The 15888-nt window shown below is 42.3% G+C and overlaps 2 protein-coding genes across 2 annotated transcripts in view; one reads left to right on the top strand and one right to left on the bottom strand.

The window, feature by feature from the left end:
• The window catches only part of LOC102847535 (zinc finger protein 615-like), a 26871-nt gene extending 19939 nt beyond the window's left edge, over positions 1 to 6932 (bottom strand). Inside the window, exons 1-2 of the mRNA XM_006897391.1 lie at positions 6824 to 6932; positions 6041 to 6137 (exon numbers count right to left, since the gene is read on the bottom strand). Coding sequence (XP_006897453.1) covers positions 6041 to 6137; positions 6824 to 6932 — 206 coding nt within the window. The remainder of the gene's footprint in view (positions 1 to 6040; positions 6138 to 6823) is intronic.
• Positions 6933 to 6951: 19 nt separating this feature from the next.
• LOC102847937 (zinc finger protein 613-like) overlaps positions 6952 to 15888 on the top strand; it is a 12560-nt gene continuing 3623 nt past the window's right edge. Inside the window, exon 1 of the mRNA XM_006897392.1 lies at positions 6952 to 7026. Coding sequence (XP_006897454.1) covers positions 6952 to 7026 — 75 coding nt within the window. The remainder of the gene's footprint in view (positions 7027 to 15888) is intronic.

The following is a 15888-nucleotide window of genomic DNA, read 5'->3' on the forward strand; positions in this document are numbered from 1 at the left end:
CAAATTTAAAGCTGGAAGGTCACTGGAATTTAGAAAAGAATTATAACTACATGGCTTTTTAGATTTTTGGTACGTGCATTAAGAATTGTGTACAGGTTGTTCATAATGTCTCTGTACTGGCCCTTAAAACAACCAATAAAATATCAACCATGAAAGAATATTTTCATGTTTATTGATTAAAAAAAAAAAAGAAATGATATAATGGTGGTATTGCTGTACAGAGGTAACTGGTGGTTACTGTGATGCTGAACACTGTGACACTGACGTGTCAAATGTGATCATGGTTATCCATGGGGGACAGTGTTTGGTGGAGCTCCCCGATTAAAACAAGCTTGGAAGCAGGAGTGGAATCCACTTCTGAAATAGCTTGTCTCTGGAAACCCTATGAACTTTAAGAAATTATGAAAGTTATGCAAGTGTTCGAGCCTTTCATTCGTAGGGTCCATATGAGTCGTATTTGACTTGACAGTGTTTAACAACAACAACAACAACAATAATAAGCAACAAAGGCTGTCAGGGGCCCACTAACAACAACAGACAACAAAGGCTGTCAAGGGTCCGCTACCAACAACAAAGGGAACAAAGTCTGTCAGGGACCCACTAGGCTGGATTGCCGAGAGGAAAAGAAAGTGTCCCTCTATTATCACTGAACCTGGGGATTTGGAAGAAAAGTGAACTTTGGAGATAGGGTGTGGGAAAACATAAATTTTATTCGATTGTTGTTAGGCTAAAAATCAAAATGGAGATTGAAGCTCAACTCAGAAAGTCCCATGACAGGACTTTCCCTGAAACAGAAACTTAACAAATAAAACGAAGTAATAGAAACCTAACAGGGAGATAGAAACTTAAAATACCAATGAGTTACTGCAACGCAAACCCACGCTATAACTCTCCTCACTGTACTAACCAATAATGAAACACCACACTTCCTAAAGCACTGTGTAAGCTCTTCCAAATCTAACCCCCACTACTTCTCTCTTTACTGAGTATCCCCGTGTGCAATAAACTTTGAGAAGTGTTTGTATCTTGGGTGTGGTTCTTGGCGTGTGATCCAGAACCTTTAAATTGTTACACAGGAGAGGGGGGAAATGATCTTCCCAAATCTATCTCCTAATCTTGGAGAGGGCGATTATATTTACACATTGTTGCAACTGACAATAAGAGCATAGAACAACTTGTTGAGCAAAAGGACTCTCTTAAAACTAATAGGTTTATGTTATTGTTGCTGCCATGTGCCATGGAGTAAGACTCACAGCAACCCTAGAAACAGCTGATCTGAGACCTTTCCTATCCTCTTCCTTCCTGATCGCCTCTGATACACTTCAGCCCATCAGGTGCTGATACTGTATCAGTTCCATCTGGTTGAAAGTCTTCCTCACTTTCACCGAGCCTTCCACTTTTCCAAGCATGATGTCCTTCTCCAAAGAACAGCCTCTCCTGGCAACATGCCCAGAGTACGTGAGCTGGAACTTTGTCATCTTTGCCTCCAAGCAGCACTCTGGCTGGACTTTATACCAAGACATACCTGTTCTTTTGGGAGTCTATGGGATATTCAGCACCCTTCTCCAATACCACAGCTCAAAGCCATCAACTCCCTGTCATCTTTATTCATTGTCCGGCTCTCAGATGCAAGTGATTGGAAAGACCATGGCCTGAATCAGGTGCACCTCTGTCTTCAAACTGACATCATTGCTCCTCAGGAATTTGGAGATGTCCTTGACTGCAGACTTTCCCAGTGCAATGAATCTCCTGATTGCTGCTACCAAGAGTTGTTGATTATAGATCTAAGGAATATGAAGACATTGACAATTTCAGTCTTCTCCATCTATAATGAGTTTGTCTCTTAATCCAGTAGTGTGGATTTTTGTCATCTTAATGTTGAGATATAATCTGTATTGAAGTGTTTAATCTTCTGTTGCAAGCCCTTCAAATCCTCCTTGCTTTCAGCAAATAAGGCTGAATAATGGTTTATGAGTCTTTAAACATTTTCTCACAACAAAATCAGATAATTTGATTTTGTGGCCTCATTTCTGTCACCAAGTCCATACTTTTCAACGACCATACCTTCTTCATTGTTTCCACCTTCTGCATCCCAGCCACCTGTTACCATTAACATATCTTGATTGTATTTTTGGTTCATATCAGACTGCAAAATTTGGTGAAAATCTTTAATTCCTCTCTCTTTGACTTTAGCTGTCAGGAAGTATATTTGTATAATATTCATATAAACAGGTCTTCTTATATATGTAGGAATAATATCCTATAATTCACAAGATAGTATTTCTTTATAGAACTTGAAATTATCTTTTTACTAGGAATGCAAAAACATTCTTCTGCTATTTTTCATTTCCAGTATAGTATACATAGTGACTGTCTGATTCAAAGTGGCCAATCCATCTCATTTCATTCATGCCTAATATGTCAACGTTTATATGTTCCATTTCATTTGTCATGGGAAAAATAGAGTACAGTCCTAAAAAGGGGTTTTTTTTCCCATTTAAAGTTGACAAATCATGTTTTTCAAACATCCATACCTTTTGTTACATAACTGCAATTGATATAATTGTGTCTGTTTAAGCCCTTATTAGAAGTCTTGCCTTTCACCTAACTTATCTATTTCTTTTCACTCCCCTCTCCGTCATCTTTAGAAATCATCGAGGACTGATTCTGTGTTTAAACCTTAACTTTGTGTAATAGAGGCTTTTATACCATAATTGTTATTTTTTAAATTTTATTTTATTATTTGTGTGTACCGTCAAATCAGATCTGACTGGTACAGGAGGAGATTGTCCCTCTTTCCCCGGCAGAGCGTCTGGTGGATTCGAACCGTGCGTGTCTGGGATTGTAGTGCAGCTTCTTGCCACTAGGCCACCAGAGCTCCCCTATAATTGTTATTTTTTTTAACTTGTCTCACTCGGTAACACAGGTGATCGCCAATCATTTTGATTTGCATTCTTCCAACAGCAAATGACCCTGAGCGCTTACTCATGTGGTTGGCAGTTATGTGATATAAAATTGGGTGTGACATGTCCTTCCATGTTCTTTTGTCCCTTCTGTAACCGAGTTGTTTTTTCTTGTTGATGTGGTCAAGTCTATATATATTTATTAATTTTAATGAACATTTACAGAGACTTTGGATTTTCATTCATTAATTGTTGCACTTTTCACCCTGCCCAGCCCTCCCCCTCAGTTCACTCCTCTCTCTGAAAAGTAAAAGAAAAATTCTTTCATTGGTATACATTCCCCCCGCAACCGCTCCCCCCGACACCGCCCCAAGTACACTCCACTATGCAACCTTAATTCTGGACTCCTTTGATAACCATAATACCCTATCATGTATCGCTTTTAAATTGTTCTCTCCCTCATCTGTTTCAAGGAAGTATACATAATTTATCCCGTTTTTTTTCAGTCTTACCCCAACCCTGATGTCAGTCCCATTCTACAACAGTGGCACCATGCAGTATTTGTCCTTTTGTGACTGAGATACCTCAGCATAATGTCCTCCAGAGTCACCCATTTTGGATAATATTGCATGAGTTCCTTGTTTTTTCAATGCAGCGCAGTATTCCATTGTGTGGATATACCACAGCTTCTCTATCCATTTGTTTGTTGATGGGCACTTGAGTTATTTCCAACTCCTTGCTATTGTGAACAAAGCTGCAATAAACACGGGTGTGCGTGTATCTGCTTGGATGTCAGTTATGGTTTCTTTAGGGTATATTCCCAGTAGTGGAACTGCTGGGTCAAATGGTATCTCTATTTGCAACTTTTTGAGAAAGCGCCATACCACCTTCCACAGTGGTTGCACCATTTTACACTCCCACCAACAGTGAATGAGGGTTCCAGTCTCTCCACAACCTCGCCAGCATTTGTTGCTTGCTGTTCTGTTAAATTTTGCTATTCTGACTGGGGTGAGATGGAGCCTATATATTTTTTGAGATGAGTGCCTTGTCATGCATGGCAGACAATTCTTAACCTTTACCCCTAACTCTCCTACACCTGCATGGTTTATCAGGGTTATATGGCTTTACCAGATGATGGTGGATCACTCAGTAACATAGCTTCCACATTGTATCATTACATGCATGTGCGTGTAGCAGGCACACTTTAATCCATGACACTTCTTATACCCATTCTTCCCTGTTTCACCTACCTTAGATATGGCATACATTGGTTGGACTTGCAGAACTGTGCTGAAGTGTACGGTGCACAGCCTACTGAAGGCACTACAACCTTCCTTTTCATTCCTGGTGCCACAGAACTCAGTAGCTCTCCTGAGGGTCAGTGATGAGTGCGTTCTCTGACTCACGGCACGCAGCAGCAACATTCTCTTTTACCTCTCCAGAGTTCATATCCAGCAGATACTGTCCCACAATAGTTAGGAGCCCACTGATGCTTACTGATGTGGGAGTTGCTACTGGAGACATCTGCACAGTCACTGTGTTAAACAGGGCTTTTTCTCCTGTGGGTGAGCACTGCTGTGGTGAGATGTGATTTGTGGTGGGAGATTTTTCAGCCTCGACTGAATGTACACATTTCTCTTTCATCCTCTCATTGAAAGAGAGGCAAAGGTCTGTCCACATTCCTACCAGTTATGACGTCTCACCTTTATAAGATCTTTCAGGGACAATAAGCTCAAGATTGACGTTGATGTTCCAGATGTTGAAGGTTTTCTGACAATACACTGCACTGAAAGGATTTCTTATCTATGAATTCTCTCTACTGAGACTTGACTCCTGGGCATAACGTTCTCTATCGTCACTACATGCAGAGGAGCTCTTCCTTGTCTGAAATATTGAATTTTTTTTATTTTGTTTTTGTTATTTTTGTGTGAGTGTACCGTCAAATCAGATCTGACTGGTACAGGAGGAGATTGTCCTTCCTTCCCCGGCAGAGCATCTGGTGGATTTGAACCGTGCGCCTCTGGGATTGTAGTTGCAGCTCCTTGCCACTAGACCATCAGAGCTCCCCTGAAATATTGAATTTAATATAAGGCATGACTTGTAGTTGAAGTCTTTATAAACTTCACTGCCTATATATAGTTTCCCTCCTGTATGAGTTTGTTTTTTGTTTTTTTTTTAAAAAAAAAAGATATTTCTCTTGTGTTTGAAGTCTTTTCCACATTCACTGCACACGTTGGGATTCTTTCCAATGTGAGTTCCTTGGTGAACAGTGAGGTTTCCCTTGAGGATAAAGCCTTTACCAACTTTACCACATTTATCTAGATGTGGTTTCTCACCAGTGTGAGTTCACCAATGACCAGAGAGATCTGCTTTCTGAACAAAGCCCTTCCCGCACTCACTGCACATACAGAGTTTCTCTCCATTATGAGTTCATTGGTGAATGATGATATTTTTGTTATAGATGAAGGCTTTCCCACCCACACTTACCACGTACACAGGATGTCTCTCCAGTATTAGTTTGCTTGTGAATAATGACACTTCCTTTCTGACTGAAACCATCTTCACACAACATTTAGGCTTTCTCTCCAGTGTAAGTTCACTGCTGAATAGTGAGTTCTGTCTTCTGGATGAAGCCTTTACCACAGTCACTGCATTGATAGAGTTTCTCCCTAGGTAAGTTTACTGATGGACAGTGAGGTGATTCTTAACTGAATCTCTCCCACGAATGAGTTCACGTATGCAGAGTAAGATCTGACTTCTGGGTGAAGCTTTTCCCAGAGGCCCTACATACATGGCATTTCTTAATTTAGTGCATTTTCTGACTAGTGTTGAGTTATGAATAGTATTTTCTGCTGCAGTATGTTTACAGCACTGTCTAGTTCTCTTGACTCTTATTTTGAACCACACAAGCAGACGATCGTGAACTTCCCAGGTTTCTAGGAAAGAAGAAAACAATCACCCCTCCCGTCAGCTTGCGCTGTCATGGATACATTTAAAAATAATGTTACTGATTTAAGGTAGCTCTCGAGTGGCAACCTGCTGACAGCAGTATAAACAATGTACTAGGCTTATTGCCCCTTGAATGTCAACAAAAGATAAGCCACGGCCCTCCAGGCGGGGCGGGGCCAAGCGCGCACGCTTGCGCACTAGCGGGCTTGTGCCCACGTTCCCGTGTCTTGAGGGCTAGTTTTGCGGGTCTCTCCTTGCCGCGGAGTAGCGGGAGTAAGGTGCAAGCTGCAATGATCAGAATCATGGCAGGACAGGCATTTAGAAGGTTTCTTCCCCTCTTTGACTGAGTATTGGTGGAACGGAATGCAGCTGAAACTGTAACCAAAGGAGGCGTTATGCTTCCAGAAAAACCTCAAGGAAAAGTATTGCAAGCAACAGTAGTAGCTGTTGGATCCGGATCTAAAGGAAAGGGTGGAGAAATTCAGCCCGTCAGTGTGAAAGTTGGAGACAAAGTTCTTCTTCCAGAATATGGGGGCACCAAAGTAGTTATAGATGACAAGGATTATTTCTTATTTAGAGATGGTGACATTCTTGGGAAGTATGTGGACTGAAATAAATCACTATTGAAATGGCATCATGTGAAGCTGCCCATTCCACTGAAGTTCATCTGAAATCTTCCATCATGTAAATAATCTCTATGTGTCTCTTTTGTAATAAACTAATGATATCCAAACTAAAAAAAAATAATAATAATAATAAGCCACAAGCTGTGACCAGTCAGGGCAGGGTCTGCAACCTTGACCACATCCAGACACTTCTCCTTTTGGTGTTTTCCCCTGTGAAGGGAAAGGCTGGTTGCATAGAAGGAAGCTTTCCCACATTCTTGGCAGCTGTAGGGCATCTCCCCATGTGTGCGATCTCTGATGCACGGTGACATCTCCCTTGGTCCAGAAAGGCCTTCTAGCACTCACTGCAATGGAAGGGCTTCTTGCCCGCATGGATCTTGTGATACCTGTTGAGGCTCGACTTCTTAGAGCAGCACTTGCCACGGTCGCAGTGCGAGAAGGAGAAATTGCCCATGTTAAACCTCTGATGGGCGATGAGGCAGGAGTTCGGGATGAAGTCCTTGCCACACTCCTTGCACAAGCGGCTTCTCCCCCGTCTGAATTCACAGGTCGGTGGTGAGCCCTACCTTCTGGTGGAAGCCCCAGTTCCATCCCCACACATGTAAGGCTTCGCTCCCCTGTGAGTTCTCTGGTGGATGGTGAGACTTCCCTTTTTTAACCTTTGCCACACTCACTGCACAAGTAGGGCTTCTAGCCATTGTGTTTCTGCTGGTGGGTTATGAGACCACCCTTGTATATGAAGCCTTTGCCACACTCGACACAGACATAGAGCTTCTCTCTCGTGTAGATTTGTGATGGACCACGAAACTGCCCTTGTGGTTGAAGCCTTTTCCCCAGTCCCTGCATATACAGAGCTTCTCCCCTGTGTGAATTCGCTGGTGCAGGGTGAGAGTGGTCTTTATGCACAGGAAAGTACTGACCCTCAGCAGGAAGTTAATTTTCATTTTATGGAGAACCATGGTGTGTGTGGGTTACCTGGAAAAACTATGTGGTCAGACTTAACTTTACCAGCAATCCACCAGAGAAAAAGAAATCAAAGGAAAAAAATCAGCTGAGCTTAATGGACATGAAAAAAAACCTTGCCCCATAGTGATTGTGACCAACTTTGCACTGAAGTGAAGTTCCCAGAGTGTCAGAAATCTAAAGAGCACTAAGGTCCAACTCCAAACAAGTCAGAAAATGCACAAAATTAGGAAATGTCATGTCTGTGGGATGTGTGGGAAAAGCTTCACCCAGAAATCAGATCTTACTCTGCATCAGCAAACTCATACTGGGGAGAGACTTTTAAGTGTGCAGGGAGTGTGCAGAAGGGTTCATCAGGAAGAATGACCTCGCTCCCCATCTGCAAAGTTACACTGGGGAGAAACCCTATAAATGCAGTGAACGTGCTTGACCCTTCATCAAGAAGACAGAACTCACTACCCACCAGCGAACTCACAGTGGAGAGAAAGCCTTTATGTGTGTTGAGCGTGAAAATGCTTTCATTCAGAAAGGAAGCATCGCTATTCACAAGTAAACTCATACTGGAGAAAAACCTAATGTACGTGGTAAGTGTGGGAAAGCCTTCATCCATAATAGAAATTTATAATTCAACAATGAAAATCTTATCACTCATCAATGAAGTCATAATGGAGAGAAACCCAGTATGTGCAGTGAATGTGGGAAAGGCTTGGTTCATAAAGGAGATCTCTCCGGTCATTGGCAAACTCACACTGGTGAGAAACCACGTCTATACAGGGAGTGTGGAAAAGCGTTCATGAGGAGGAATAACCTCACTGACCATCAAGGTCTTCCTCTCATCTTGCTGAGGGCCTTGATTCTTTTTTGTCCTGTATAAGCTGAAGGAAAAACTCAGACGTATTCTGTGGGGATCAGGCGTCAGCACATTTCGACCTCAGCATGTGTCTACTCAGTGTGTTTAGAGGTATAGTAGCAATACACCAACTGGAAAAAGCCAGTTGACTCAATCTGTGTAAACATATGTCTTGATATCAAGGCATAATATAGTGTTAGCAGAAACACATACATATCTATGAATATTGTTCTATGAATTATTCAAGTAATGAAAATCTGAGCTAATACTTGTATAATAAATGAATTTTAAAATAGACAAGATCATCAGTACCTAGAATTCTTTGGTACATTTAAAACCATATGGAGGATGGTTGGCAGAAGAGGCAATATTGAATTGGAGGGTTGGGAATTAATTTTCCCCAGAAAAGCGTGAGCGATTCAACAAAACCCAAACTGTCTACCAGACAAAGTTAACCTTTCTGTTTTCCAGAAGTCCCTATGAAAAAGTGTTCCACTAAGTCTATTGCATAACAAGTAACTTGTCTTATAGTACCTTTTACCTGACCCTCTTCCCATGAGCTGAGGATAAAAGTGGTAAATAAAATGTCATGTCTCATGCTTCTCTAGAGAAAGCATGGAGTTGAACTATATTTGAGTGAGATATTTCCAGTTCTGCAAGTCTAATCAAAGTATGCCATATCTAAGGTGAAATAGGGAAGAATGGGTACAAGAAGTGTGAAGGATAAAAGTGTGCTTGCTACAAACACAATGTATGCAATGATACAATGTTGAAGCTATGTAATGAGTGATTCCCCCATCATCTGAGAAGCCACATAGTTGTAGGAGAATTAGGGGTAAGGGTTACGAATTGCCAGACCTATCTGACAAGGTCTTCATCTCAAATATGTGTAGATGACCTGACCACCTCAACAAGAAAAAAACAACCCACTTACAGAAGAGATAGAAAAACCTGGAAGGACATGTCACGCCCAATTTTATGTCACATAACAAACAACCACATGAATAAGTGCCCAAGATCATTTGCTGTTGGAGGAATGCAAATCAAAACAATATGCGATCACCTGTTTCAGTGACACATGTTAACAAATGACAATTATGGTATTAAAAACTCTACTATACACAGTTAAGGAAAAAGTTTATACACAGAAACAGCCCTCGATGATTTCTAAAGATGACAGGGGAGTGAAAATAAATTGATAAGTTAGGTGAAAGGCAAGACTTCTAATAAGGGCTTAATCAGACATGATTCTATAAATTGCAGTTAATGTTTTTTTGAAAAAAAATGTATGTTGTTGTTGTTATGTGCCGTCGAGTCGTTTGCGACTCATAGCGACCTTATGTACAACAGCCCTAAACCCTGCTCTATCCTGTGCCAATCACATTGCCTCTGACACACCCATCCCGATTACCCCAGTCACTGAATCAATCCACCTCATAGAGGGTCTTCCCCTCCTGCGCTGTCCCTCTACTCTACCCAGCATGATGTCCCTCTCTAAAGACCTGTCTCTCCTCACAACATGTCCACAGTATGTCAGATGAAGCCCCGGAATCCTTGCCTCCAAGGAGTAGCCTGGTTAAATCCTCTCTAGGATGAATCTGTTTTCTTGGCAGTCCATGGTACATTCAATACTCTTCTCCAGCACCACAGCTCAAAGGCGTCAAATGGGGGAAAACTTTATAGGAGTGAAAAATTAAATGGAATCAGAGTCACATTTTATAGTATGCTGAGAATGAAAACTAGAGGAAGAATGGTGTTCCATTCCTCGTTAAAAAAGGCTTTGTGCACTGATCTGCCCTCGGGCTGATGGCCCCCATGCTTCCTATCCATGGACCCTTTCTGCCCTTGTCAGATAATCGGGTTGAATTCTACCCTGCAAAAAGTGTGGCTTGTAAATTTTTGCTGTAGTGAGCTGCTGGGTTTAGAGTTTTGCTGCCAAACAAAAGGCAGTCAGTTAGAATCCCCCAGCAGCTGTCCACTAACCTCCCTTCTGATTTATAGACCCAAAAATTCCACGTGAAGGTCAGTTTTGAGTCAGTTCTAACCAGATCACTGAATGAGACCCAGGTAGAGAGCTTTGGTGGAGCTCTGGAGGGAATTGCACATGCCTTTGTGGCATTTGAAATCCAGCCGAGGCTCTGTGGTTAATTCTCAAGATTCTCCACACAAAATTCACCATGTTCAGATACAATCATGTGATGAAACTTAGTAAGATTGTGACTGAATGCAAGGGGTTCTTTCAGTCGCCAATAAGACAAACGGATTGCAATATCCATAAGCACTTTATTATGCAGATCTATCTGGGAGACAGTAAGTCATCTCTAAGACTGCCTCCCTGTCTGAGAATGGTCATCAGGTTTTATAAGAGGGTGAGATATACAGGGTACTTTTGTTAGTAAAAAAGAATTTCTACATTTGAAAAGAATAGTTTATATTAAGTACTAATAATTCAGGGGGTCACTTGGGCTCAGTCCTTTTGCTGGTAAACAAGGAGATTAAGATAAAATTTACATATGACTGAGAAACAGCCTCACAGAGAGATCTAGGAGAGATGCATTTCCTCTTCCAGTAAACAGACAGGTCAAACTTATTTACATGACTAAAAAAAGGAAACAGAACTCGGAGGCTAAGTAACTACTTTTGCAGGCTGAAGAAAACTGATGTTAGATTTATAATTATGTAACTATAGTTTTTTAACTGATACCTATATAGAGAATTCTGAACTTTTTAATACCACCCTATCAAGTTTATGAACTAGAAAGGCCATATGAGAGTGATCCATTGCACCGTGTAAAAATAATGTAGAAATGACATTTCAGCTTTTTTAACTTCACGAGGAGGACAAATCCTGATTCACTGAACCACACCCAGCATGGAATACTGCAATTAATTCTCCTTTGAAAACGTTGGTCCATGTCTGGAGGGTCAAATGTACACTCATTGTGGGGGATATATACTGCAGACTTTGGTTGTGTATTTAAGGAATATATATGACCTCAGTCTGATTTAAATATGATAGGAGATATCTAAGTGGAGAAAGAGAGGAAGCACTTAAACAACAGAAATTGCCACCTCAGCTGTGATACTGGGCTCAAGCGTGTCAGAATTGGTGAGGATTGTGCAAGACGGTGTTTCACGGGGTCACTGTGAGTTGTAGTTAATTCAGCAGCTCCTAACGAGTGTTTCTCATAATGGTTGTACAACTCTATTGTTTGTCCAGCTGACTTCAGGTTATAGTTAATGCTCTAATGTGTTATTTTTGAGTGAGTCCCTGACTGTCTAGCATAGTATCAGAGGCAGTAAATTGCCCTGATGGCAAGAGATTGTTCATCTTTCTCCCTTGAAGTGACTGGAGGATTCAAACTGCCTACCTTTGGTTCCGTAGCACAACTCATTGCCTCTAAGCCACCAGAGCTTGGTGTTAAGCATGCTTTTAAATGCTAAGTTTAAAATATTTTTCCAGACCCTGCTATAAACTTCTCTTCCCAGAGTTTCATTTCTTTGTCATTCTTGTCGAGAATCACATTCGACCACAATTTTTTTTAAATTTAATTTAATTTTATTATTTTTTGTACGTGTACCGTCAAATCAGATCTGACTGGTACAGGAGGAGATTGCCCCTCCTTTTCCAGCAGAACATCTGGTGGATTCAAACAGTGTACTCGACCACAATTTAAAAGCTTTATATAATGGGAGGTAAGGTTCAAGCTCCTATTTTTTTTTTTCTTTCATATGGGTATCTGATCATTCAGGTGCCATTTTTAAAAAGATTTCTTTCACACATATCTCTGGATATGAGGTTTTATTGCACACAGGTGTAAAATGTTCTAGGTCACTTGATAAAGGTATGGTTATTGGGGTGGGGGACTTTGTGTTACCATGAGTGGAGAAGCAGTGACTGCGGCTCAGCACAGAGACGATTTACCCCTCTCAATTCATTTTCCCTTCATCTACAGGTCTTGGCACTCCAAAAGCATGAGAAGGAAGGAGGAAGAAGTTACAGGATTTGGATATTGTCCTCTTCGGGGATACCCTTCAAGGGAGGTTCAGATTTCTCAACAGTAAACACACTTGATCTGATGCCCCAGGAAGGAAAGAAAATGGCCAGGGTTCAGGTGACCTTTTTTTTAAAGCCATACTCGTAATTATCCTCAAAGCAACAGACATAGGAAATGGACAGCCATTGCCTACTAGAAGCCAGGGGTGATGTTCATGGCACCCAGGATGGAGAGCACCTGGGGGATCCTTGGTGTCAGGAGGCAGGACGAGTGTCAGAGACACGGAGCAGGTGTCCTGCAGTGTCTTCTGGAAGACGTGCTGCCGAGTGTCCACTGACTGGAGTGAGTGGTAGGAGTGGGGTCGGACCACGTTCATGCAGCTGTGCAGACCCCCAGGGCGAGCTCCTCCTAAAGCTCAGGTCCTGGCTCTCTCTTGTTTGCATCTACTTCTGTGTCCAGAAGGAAGGTGCGTTTCTGCGCAGTGGGAGTTCGCATCCTCTCGCTGCTGCTTCAGAGAAAGATGGGTAGTCTCCTCCTGTGTGATTTACAGCATCTGTGAAAAGCCCCTGGAGGGTCAGCTATGGGAGTGGGTCTGACTTGATAGAAGTGAGAGAGAGAATTTGTGGGTTTATGTATGAGAGTATTATGCGGGCAGAAGATTGAATGATCCAGGAAGCATTAAAAGAAGATGAAAGGAATGTACAGAGTCACTGTACCAAAAATGATTGGCTGACACAGAAGAATTTCAAGAAACAACATAGGAGCAAGAGCCTGTGGCAATGGAGGAAGAACTTCAAGCTGCTCTGAAAAAATTGGCGAAAAACAAGGCCTCAGGAATTGATGGCTTGCCAGTTGACGTTTTAAAAAAAAAGTTATTATTAATTTCAGTGAAAATTTACAGAGACTTTGGATTTCCATTTATTCATTGTTGTCCTTTCTTCCCCTCCCAACCCTCCCCCCAGTTGACATATTTTAACAAACAGATGCATCCCTTGATGTGCTCACCAACCTGTGCCAAGAAATCTGGAGGACAGCCACCTGGCCAACTGACTGGAAAAGATGTATATTTGTTCCCATTCTAAAGAAGGGTGATGCGACAGAGTGCAGAAATTATTGAATCGTATCATTGATATCACATGCAAGCAAGATTCTGCTGAAGATCATCCAAAAACGACTGGAACGACACCTCAACAAAGAACTGCCTGAAGTGCAGGATGGGTTTAGAAGAAGCCGTGGTACTGGAGATATTATAGCTAATATCACATGTATCTTGGCTGAAAGCAGAGAGTACCAGAGGAATGTATGTCTGTGTTTCATTGACTATGCAAAGGCATTTGACTGTGGATCACAATAATCTGTGGCTAACTCTGAGAAGAATGGGAATCCCAGAACACTTGAGTGTGCTTATGCAAAACCTATTCTTGGACCAGGAAGCTATCCTCAGAACAGAGACAGAAAATACTGCATGGTTCAAAATTGGGAAGGGGTACAACAAGGATGTGTCATATCTCCATATATTTTCAATCTGTATGCAGAACAGATTATCCAGGAGGCTGGGCTCTCCCAGGAGAAATGTGGCATCAGGATTGGAGGTAGACTCATCTACTGTCTGTGTTAATGCAGGTGACACTACCCTGCTTTCTGAAACTGATGAGGACCTCAAGTGCTGGCTGCAGAAGGTTGAGGACTGCAGCCTTCAATATGGATTGATGCTCAACATCAAGAAAAAGATTCTCAACACTGGGCTGACTGGCAGTATCATGAAGGATGCTAAAGATACTGAGACTGTCAACAGATTCACTTTGCTTCACTCTACAATCAACACTTTTGGTACCAACATCCAGGAAATTAAAACGTTAATTCCACTGGGAAAGTCTACTGTCAGAGACCTCTCCAAAGTACTGAAGAGTAACGATGTGAGTCTGGAGACTAAGGTGCGCCTGATCCAGGCCATGTTCTTTGCAGTCACTTGCTATGAAACAGAAAGCTGGACAATGACCAGGGATGATAAAAGGTGAATTGATGCTATTGAGTTGTGATGCTGGAGAAGAGTATTGGATGTACCATGGACTGTTAAGAGAAAAAAACCAGTTTGCCTTAGAGAGAGTGAAGCCGGGCTGCTCCTTGGAGGCAAGGATTCTGGGGCTTCATCTGACATGCTTTGGACATGTTGCAAGGTGGGATCAGTCCTTGGAGAGGAATATCATGCTTGGGAGGGTGGAGGGACAGCGTAGGAGAGGAGACCCTCTCTGAGGTGGATTGATTCACTGACTGGGGTAATGGGGGTAGGTGTGTCGGAGACAATAAGATTGGCACAGGATAGAGCAGGGTTTAGGGCGGTTGTGAATAGGGTCGCTCTGAGTCACAGGAGACTTGGCAGCACATAACAGCAAGAACAACATATATGTGAAACAGAGATATAAATTTTTTTAAACTGGCGAGCTCTAGTGGCCTAGTGGCAAGAAGCTGCACTGCAATCCCAGAAGTGCGTGGTTCGAATTCTCCAGATGCTCTGCTGGAGAAGGAGGAACAATCTCCTGTTCCAGTCAAATCCAATTTGACGGGATGCACACAAAAGTAATAAAAATTAAAAAAAAAAATTTAAAACCATCTGTGAGAGACAGAGATAGAAAAATTTATAAAACATCTACTTGTATCAATGCAGCAACTTCCCTCACATTTCATTGATACCGTCAAATGGATAATACCTTCTGAAACAGGATCATTATGTTGCAGGGGTCACTGACTTTGGACGATGTGACTGTGCGGTTCACCTGGGAGGAGTGGCAGCTCCTGGACCCTGAACAGAAGGCCCTGTACTGGGACGTGATGCTGGAGATCCACACCCACCTGATGTCCATCGTTGAGGACACTCTCCTGCTGCCTTTTCATTTCTCAGGTGCGAAAAGCATTGGGTGTCCATGGGGCTCAGAAGTGACAGATGGGCAATCTGTAGTCTCCTCCCCATGACATTTACTGCTTCTGAAAACACATAGAGAGTGAGCTATGGTTCTGGTCCAGCTCGATGGCACTCACCAGCAGGGAGCCAGTGTTCCGGTTCAGGAACATTCAGGATCCAGTTATTCAGTTAGGGTCATCTCTTCTCATATGTTCTCCCTCGTGGGCCTTTCTCTGATCCTCAGTCTCTTGTCCTCTGCTCTGTAAGCTTTGTAACCAGTGTTACAGGGCTCCTGTAGTCCTGCCAAACGCTTGTCCAGGGACGTCTCTAGATTCCACAATTAAATTCAGGTCTGAAGGAGCTTATCTTGGGCACCATGGATCAGTGCTGCCCTTTGGCTCCTCTGGATGAGAGCTCAGATTCCCATTCACCCCCCTCTGAAGAGGCTCCTTGAAGCTAGCAGAATGATGAATCTGACGGATCTCCACATTAGCACCCTTTATAGCTCATTGTCAGGGTCTCTCCCTAATGGATGCTAAGTACTTTATTTTATTGGTACTAAGTAGTCCCTTTGGTGGGCCACAAAGAACTCACATTTATATAGTTTTACATTATCAGATCATTCATCTCAGAGCTGGACAAGGAATAAGGATGCTAGAAGAGTCCGGCTTAGCGTTGAAGCTCGAACGAAGCTTGTGGC

This window comes from Elephantulus edwardii, unplaced genomic scaffold, assembly GCF_000299155.1.
Source record: "Elephantulus edwardii isolate Elephantulus edwardi_28Jun2011 unplaced genomic scaffold, EleEdw1.0 scaffold00208, whole genome shotgun sequence".
Lineage (NCBI taxonomy): Eukaryota > Metazoa > Chordata > Mammalia > Macroscelidea > Macroscelididae > Elephantulus > Elephantulus edwardii.